Genomic DNA, 8,815 nt, shown 5'->3' with positions numbered 1-8,815 from the left:
AAGATTCGTGTAGCTGGCCGGAGAAGACTATCTTCACTTCAGTATAGATTTCCTACTGAACTCTTTCCACTCACGTATATATCATTTCAGCTTTCTAACGATGATGATGTTTCTATGATAGTTGATGCTCATATGGGGAGTTCACAATCTCTTATTGAAATGTATGCCACTTTTATTGAGGTTTGTGCTTCTCGTGGTCTCGCATATTCCTCTCACTTTGGCATTGCATATCATGCTGATCAAGTTGATAGCTCGACGCAACTAATCTGTAATGACTTCACATCATTAATTGTGGATCCAACGCCAGATGCTATGCCATCCAGTTCAATAGGAAGACATTCATCAGCAACTGCTTTTGATCTCAACCCACGTGGCTTCACCAATAATCCATATGGCAACATCTCTTCTACTTCAAGGGGCAGACATTCATCTGCCAATGTTTTCGACTTACATATGGAAATGCCATCGAGACGGCAGTCTATTCACATCCCACATGATACAATGACCTCAAGTTCAAGGGGAGGACACACAAGCGGGAACTTATTTGACCTCAACATTGGATTATCGGAGGAACCCTCATCTCCACCAGAAGAACCTCTTCGGGAGCCAAGTGCAGATGGTGCTGAAACGGGATTATTCGTTGAACCTGACTCATCACAGTTTAACGTACATTCTGATGATGAAGAGGATGACGTTCTAATATATACAACACCAGCCGAACTTCCTGCACATATTTATGGGGCTGATTATGATGCAATGTATGAGCATGAATTTCTGGATCTTCCTGATGTTGGCAACTATGGACTTCAATCAACAGTCAATGACGGTGATTTATATATTGGAATGGAGTTCACATCGAAGGAGGAAACAATGATGGCAATAAAGAGTTGCAATATTCGTAACCCAGTTCAATCCCGAGTTGATCGATCTAACACAGAGAAATATGTTTGTTACTGAATCCAACGTGACAACGAATGTCAATGGATGGTTCGTGTATCAAATATGAAGAGGAAGAACAACTTATGGGAACTAACCAGATACAACGGTCCTCATACGTGTTGTGCAAGAGGTATAAACCAGGATCATCCCAACTTGGACTCCAACATTATTTGCCAAGCAATCATGCCCATTGTGAAGCAAAGCTCTCATATAGATGTTGCAGTGTTGATTTCTGCTATACAGTCACAATATGGGTACACCGTCTCATATAAAAAAGCTTGGTTGGGAAAACAGAATGCCATTTGTAAACTTCATGGCGAATGAGATTCATCTTACAACGAATTGTCCAGTTGGTTTCATGTTGTGCAAAGACTCAATTCTGGGACAATTGTTGAGTTCGAAACTCAACATCATTACGTGAATGATTGAGTGGTTCGCGATCGCTGCCAATTCTACCTTGTCTTTTGGACTTACCCTCAGTGTATTAATGCAGTCAAGTACTGTAAACCAGTTGTCCAAATTGATGGTACTTTCTTGTATGAGAAATACAAGCAAGTTTTATTATTGGCTGTGGTCCAAGATGAAAACCGCAATATTCTTCTCGTTGCGTTTGCCCTCGTTCAAGGAGAAGACACTGAGTCTTGGGCTTTTTTCCTTAAAAAGTTACGTTTACATGTTGTCACCAGGGAATGAGTATGCATTATTTCAGACCGAGGAGCCGGGATAAAAACAACAATGGACTCTTAGGGTACAATGTATAGACCTCCACATGTTAAACATCGTTATTGTGTCCGTCATATTGCTGCAAACTATTACGGAAAATACAAGAAGAACGATGAGCGTCAATTAGTCGTGCGGATGGGTATGTTACTTTTCCCCAATTTTTCTATCATTTTCGTACTACTTATTTACACTTCATATTAACTATTACATATTCCTAATGGCTTAGGTTACGAGCTCTTACCTCAAAGGTTTGAGTCGATGCTACAAGAGTTGTTTGGCAAAAATAAGAAGGGGTGCGAGTACATTATGGACATCAGTAAATAAATGTGGACAAATGTGTATGACGGGGGGTATCGCTATGGTCATATGACAACAAACTTGGCTGAAGCAATAAATTCAACCTTAAAGGGGACGCGTCATTTACCAGTCACGGCATTGGTCAAAACGACTTATTTTCGTTTGGGTCAACTCTTTGCAGAGTTCGGTGGACAAGCTCTTACTTGGATACAAAACGGCCATATTTACTACCCAAGACTAATAACTGATTTACAGAAAAAAGTGGCTGCATCAAATGGGATGTTGGTTACAAATTTTTCTCGCACCCGTGAATTGTTTCGTGTAACCGAAATGGCACGTCCGTTGCAAGGGATTGAAGCTAACTCTTTCAGAGTTAATCTGCATGAGAGGTGGTGCGATTGTGGTTTCTTTCAAGCACTCAAATATCCATGCTCTCATGTCATTGCAGCTTGCTCACATTTGCTTTTGGACTACAAAAATTATGTTGATCCCGTATACCAACTTTCACAAGTATTCAAGGTATATGAATTTGAGTTTCCGCCCATAGGAAACGAAAGAGACCCAGATGAGATTCAAACTTGGCTTACAATTGTACCAGATCTATTGCTATTGAGGGACTCAGGTTGTCCAAAATATACTAGAATACATTGTGATATGGATATTCGGGAGAAGTCAACAGAACAAAAACGATGTGGGCATTGTAAAAACATCGGACACAATAGGAAAAAAATGTACAGCTCTATTATCATCACATAACCGTTAACCCTTATGTAACCTAATATTCTATTTAAATGAATGTTTTTGTTTTTAATATTTAAATGTAATTGTATTTTCTATAATTTCTTAATGTATAATAATAATAACAGATAAAATGTGTAATTATACTAATTTTATTAACTTATGCATCAATATTTTGGTTAAATAATAATAACAGATGATTAGATTGATAATATTTGAATAATTAAGTGATAAAAAATTAATAGATCGATAATCAAAATAAAAAATAATAATATAATCATACATGTAATATAATAATTTTATACATTTTTCATATAACTACAATAAAATAAAAACTAGTTTTTATCTATTGTTCTATCTGATTAATGTGGATAATACACTCCACCTTTAACACACATTAAAAAAATACATTCGATAATTATTAAATTATAACCGAAACAATTTATATAATATATTACTAATTTATAATAACAATAAAATAAAATTTTTATTATTAAAAAAAATATCACCGTGATAACTGAATCAGTAAAACTCCGTGAAGATGTATCTCCGAAAATACGCCGTTCTCACGTGACATCCAACTTAATATAAAATAGATAAAATATGTCTTCGGATGCACCTTTCGTCACCTCAGTCTTTAAAAAATATAAACAAATTGTATTAAAAAAAAGTATTCATTAAACGGTATCAGTTTGATTACTTAGCCCATGGCTCGCCTGTCTTCCAATTTATCAGAAGATTCAGAATTTTCCTCGGGTGTAGCTCTCTGCCTGGTCTTGGAATCATCATCACCATTGCGAATTCTTTCTCTTTCCCGCCCATTATCATCACCATCATGAATTCTTTCTCTTTCATGCCTTTTATCCATGTAGGAACGCTTGTCATCTTCTTCATCAGATGATCTAGAACGTTCTTCTCTCTTCCTATCCTTACCACCACCATGAATTCTCTCACTTTTCCTCCTTCCATCTCCATTGGCATGCTTACCATCTTCACCAGATCTAGAACTTTCTTCTCTCGGCTTATCCTTAGAACTATCATCATCATGAATTATCTCACTTTCTCGCCTCCCATCTCTAGCACGCCTTTTTCCATCAAAAGATCCAGAATTTTTTCTTTGCTGTTCATCCCCATCATCATGATTTCTTCCTCTTTCTCTCCCACTTTCTCGTCTTCCCTTTCTCTATCTGACCTAGAATACATATTGCCACGATTTCCATGTTCCCTACTCTCATCTCTCGGATCATCGTCACTCGATTCACTGAATCCTCTACCCGTACTTTAAAAGTCACAAATCAATTAAAAAAAAGGCACCTTCCAGATTCCCTTCCGTCAGCAAACTGTTCTTGAAAACCAAAATAAATCGGATCTACAGAAACTCGAAACGCTTTGACCAGAGAAACATGAATAAAGGTGGAAAGTAAGAGCGAGGTGAGGCTGACCCGACTCGGTGTTGCAACTCGCAAGAGTTCAAACTTAAATCAGAGAGCAGTGATAGAGGTAAAAAAGATGCAATTGTCGTAAATAGAGCAACTTCGAACCAGTGCGCTTCAGCGAAGAGGAAGAAGAAGACGGCGGAGCAAGAAAATATCCGATGAGAATGAAGATTTTTTATGACCAATGCAAAGAAATTTATTTTGAAGGGTTAACTACACGGTTCATCACTTATCTTTTAGGTTTTTCCACTTTTGGTTACTGATTTCAAAATTTATAAAATATGATCACTTACATTTTTATTTAAACAATATTTGGTTATTTACGATTTTATTTAATTAAGACGAGATCATCCGAGTTAATTGTCTTTAAAAAATTATGAATTGAGTACTCGTGACCCGAATTATATATAATATAATTTTATATATTAATTTAAAATATTTTTATATCAATTTATTAAATATATTTTATTATTAATTTAATTTTAAAAAAATATTTTTATTTTCATTTCAAAATATATAATTTATTTTAATTTATTAAAAATATAATTAAATTAAAAATATATATATAAATAACATGAATTAAATATATAAATATATTAAAATATTTAATTACTGTTAATAATAATTAACTCAGGGTAAATATATCTTAATTTAAAAAACATAAGTACTCATATCTTATTAATTTTAAAAAGGTGAAAAAATCAATAAAACTAAAACCTATGTGATACCAAAGTTAACCCTACTTTTAAACATAAACCCTAATTTTGATAGACTGTTGGGCCTCTCTTTACAATTACAGCGTGGTACCAAAGTTAATCGGAGTTGTCTCAGGAAAGGCGAACTAATATACGATTAATATAAGGTGTTATCGGATACATTAAAAAATATTTGATAAATTTAGTTTAGCGCTACCGAAAATATCGAGTAATAATAATGTAATAGGTGGAAATCATTAAGAAATATTAAAAAATTTGGCAACCGGCAAACTTAGCTTGTCGGTTTGTGTCGATACTTTATGAAAATATATTGATCTATAATAATATAACAGGTAAAAAAATGACAAAACCGGTCTAAAAATGACAAAACATGTAAAGCGCTACCGGATATATTGAAAGTGTCGATACTTTATAAAAATGTATCGATCCATAACAATATAACAGGTAAAAAATGACAAAACCGGTCTATAAATGACAAAACAGGTAAAGCGCTACCGGATATATTGAAAGTGTCGATACTTTATAAAAATATATTGATCCATAACAATATAACAGGTAAAAAAATGACAAAACCGGTCTATAAATGACAAAACATGTAAAGCGCTACCGGATATATTGAAAGTGTCGATACTTTATAAAAATATATCGATCCATAACAATATAACAGGTAAACAAATGACAAAACCGGTCTATAAATGACAAAACAGGTCAAACGCTACCGGATATGTTGATAGTGTCGATACTTTATTATAAGTATCGACACTTTTAGAATTTAAAAGAGAAGAAGTTATAGTGCTAATAAAGTGTCGATACTTTATAAAAAAGTATCGATCCATAACAATATAACATGTAAAAATATGACAAAACCGGTATCGAAATGACAAAACTGGTAAAGAGCTACCGGATATGTTGAAAGTGTCGATACTTTATTATAAGTATCGATACTTTTGGAATTTAAAAGAAAAAATGTTATAGCGTTAATAAAGTGTCGATACTTTATAAAAATATATCGATCCATAACAATATAACATGTAAAAATATGACAAAATCGGTCTCGAAATGACAAAACCGATAATAAAAAAATGTATTTGTGTGGTCATTTTTATTTCAGATTTTTTATTTTTTAATACAAAAAGTTGGATATTTTAAGCAAAACGATGTGCACGCATAAAGTATCGATACATTTAAAATTGTATCAATCCCAAAAACATCAAAACCGATAATTATAATATAATAGGTAATTTTGCAATGTTATCGGTGTAAATATACATGTTAAGTTAGAAAATAGGTCAATATAAGCGCTACATATTATATTATATAAGCGCTACCTAATATATCATTGTACTTAATAATATTTTCGATTAAATGATATAACATAACCGATCTAAATTTTAATCGATCACTTATTTAACAAATCACATAATTTTTAACTTTTTTTAAGCGCTGTATAGCAGAACCGCCCATCAATTTTGTGAAACTAAAAATAACAAAATGGCAGCGAAGAGAGAGAATGGATGACTTTCCGAAGCTTAAATAAAAAAAAAATGTAATATTCCGATAATAATAATGTAAGAAAAATTCTAGAATGAAAGAATATATGATATTTTTCTTTAGTTTTATACGGTTAAATTTATAAATGATTTTTATTAAAAATTTAAAAATAAATTGTACGAATTAAAAGATCTCAATAGTTAAAAGGAATATTATTATTTCTAGAGGTTATAGGTACACACATTAAGAAAGTGTAGATACTCGGTTTATCCAGGATTAAGTTGGAGCCCTGGAGAATCTAGCACGTGCCCAAACCAATTAGAAGCCCAACATGGAAATCAAAGACAGTTATGAGAAGGGTTAGTAAGTAATTATCAAGAGGGGTCGGTTTTTTTTAACTCCTAGAAACCACTATAAGCCACAATCAACCACTAGAAACAAGGGGGAGAGGTTACAAAGCAAAAGAAAAAGAAAAAAAGAGATTAGAAAAAAAGGGACCACCAACAGAGATTAGAAAAAGAGGAGACCAACGAAAAATTTGAAAAGAAAAGCATTTGAGAAGAGAGGAGAATACGAGCAAAAAAACCTTATTAATTTCGGCAATTTCACAGTGTAAAGGGGATGCGAAAAGGAATCATAGTGTAATCTCACGATTCAAAAATAAAGAAAGCAATAGAGGTACATGTTCTTCGAGAAATTCTCTCTCAGTTCTTTATTTTCCAGTCGTATTTTTTCATTTTTTTGTGTGTATGCGATCGTTATTTAAAACTACAATTTGAGAGGGATTAGGATTTACCTAGACTTCTTGAACATAAATGGGGTCTTGTTGACTCTATTTGTTCTTTGTGTGGTTCCATTGTCAAGGAAAAAAGACGAGATTTAGTTTAACAAAATTAAAATAAAATAGAAGGGAGGGAGTGGTTGTTTACCTTTGAAAAGAGTAGTTCTCGCCATTGGGAATGGTTCACCGGAACTTTAGGCCGTTCATGTCAAGGTTAGATTCCTTACCAGTTCGTTTAAGAGAGCAAGTTGAGCGTGGGTGAGGCAATGCCTTGCGTGGAAGAAAGGGAAAGTGGAGAAGGGTACTGGAAGTGGCCATGTTCTTTAGTTTTAACAAATAATTTAGGTTTTTTAAGTTAGGTTATATATTATATGTTTTGGGTAAATTAGGGTCTAGTCATTGTAACTTTAGGTGTAAACTATCTTTAAATCCTCCTAAGTATAACGTTTTTTATAATTTAGTTACCTGTAGGGCTTGATTTTTGATTTTTTTTTTAATTTGTCTCAACTTAGATATTTTCCAATTTTTGTTTTAGTTACTATTTTGAGTTATTTAGGGTTAAGTTCCTTATATTTATGTTCGTTTTTATTTAATTCTTTGTTTAAATTTTTAGTCAGGATGTTTAATTTTACGTATGTTTAAATTTAGTCATTGCTTTAATAGGGATATATATATTTTTTAAAATTTATAGTTTAGTATGCCATATTTATTTTTTATATTTGACTCACATTTGTACATTATAGGTTAATATGCATGGTTATAAAAATTAATTTTTATTTAAAATAACAAATAATTTTGGGTTCCCAATCACACCCTAATCAAAGATTGGTGGCGACTCTTTGAACTGTATTTTTTTCCGATCGTAAAGGAAATCCAAAATTTTTCGAAACGAGAGGTTTTTAAATCGCATTTGTTTTTAAATTAAAAATCAGTTGAAAGAGGTAAATTAAAAATTAATGTGGTTTTTAAAATCTCACATTTTCACCTTTAAAAAAATCGTTTCGACAGCTTGGCGACTCTGCTGGGGACCTTTTTTTTAGAGAGTCAGGCCGATAGTCGATTAATTAATTGTCTTTGCAATTGAAAGTTATAAATTCATTTTAATTTGGTTTTTGATCCCTTGTTTGGTTTTTAATAAGTTTTGTTTGTATTTTGGTTTTTTAATTTAATTCGATTAACAATTAAATAGTTGTACTGATCTGTTTGCTAATGGTTTCAGAATAATTGTGTGTTTTGGGATTTGATTTTCAGTGTTTTTATTGTTTGTTTTTCGCTTTTCCTCACACACTGCACAGCTGCATTTTCATGACATGAGCTAAAACCCCGCTCCGTCCAAATTAAGTAGGAGCGAGAGACTATGCCCTCGTGTGGTTTTCACCTCCGCATGGGATAGTGGATTGCTCCTGGAGCTCACGCCTTATGGTCCTCGTGATGGTAATCACCTCCGTATGGACATAAGGAGGTGTGTTCCCTCGAAATTGAACTCGATCCCCTAAAGCCTGTGATGGGACAGGATTGAGGGTTCGACAGCCCAAGGGGGCACCGACAAGGACAATTCGAGAACCTATTACTTTAGAACCGAACCCAGCATATAGTGAACATAGAGCCCGAACTTAGGTCGAGCCTAACCCGAACCTTAAGAGTCCCATGAGAAGGGTACACAAGGAAAAGCTTTTTGAGTCATTTATTTTCAC

The 8,815-nt window shown here is 33.4% G+C and overlaps 1 protein-coding gene across 1 annotated transcript; it reads right to left on the bottom strand.

Annotated features, from left to right (window-relative positions):
• Nucleotides 1-3,397: 3,397 nt before the first annotated feature.
• On the bottom strand, nucleotides 3,398-7,439 carry LOC120152803 (pre-mRNA-splicing factor CWC25-like). Its single transcript, XM_039164930.1, has 3 exons — nucleotides 7,309-7,439; nucleotides 3,890-3,976; nucleotides 3,398-3,782 (listed from the first exon to the last, which is right to left on the bottom strand). The coding sequence occupies exons 1-3, from the start codon at nucleotides 7,437-7,439 to the stop codon at nucleotides 3,398-3,400; spliced, it is 603 nt and encodes a 200-aa protein (XP_039020861.1).
• Nucleotides 7,440-8,815: the final 1,376 nt, after the last annotated feature.

This window comes from Hibiscus syriacus, unplaced genomic scaffold (genome assembly GCF_006381635.1).
Source record: "Hibiscus syriacus cultivar Baekdansim isolate YM2019G1 unplaced genomic scaffold, ASM638163v2 tig00111095_pilon, whole genome shotgun sequence".
In the NCBI taxonomy this organism is placed as follows: domain Eukaryota; kingdom Viridiplantae; phylum Streptophyta; class Magnoliopsida; order Malvales; family Malvaceae; genus Hibiscus; species Hibiscus syriacus.
The sequence above is the reverse complement of the archived record's forward strand: the minus strand, read 5'-3'. Positions and strand labels throughout refer to the sequence as shown.

Bases quoted from the DNA above. Each gene is read 5' to 3' on its own strand.
- LOC120152803 (XM_039164930.1), bottom strand. From the start codon at position 7,439: ATGGCCACTTCCAGTACCCTTCTCCACTTTCCCTTTCTTCCACGCAAG. The intron at 3,977-7,308 runs GTGAACCATTCC...TGACTTTTAAAG, and splicing joins ATGAACGGCCTAAAGTTCCG to TACGGGTAGAGGATTCAGTG. The intron at 3,783-3,889 runs GTCAGATAGAGA...TGATGGAAAAAG, and splicing joins CGTGGCAATATGTATTCTAG to GCGTGCTAGAGATGGGAGGC.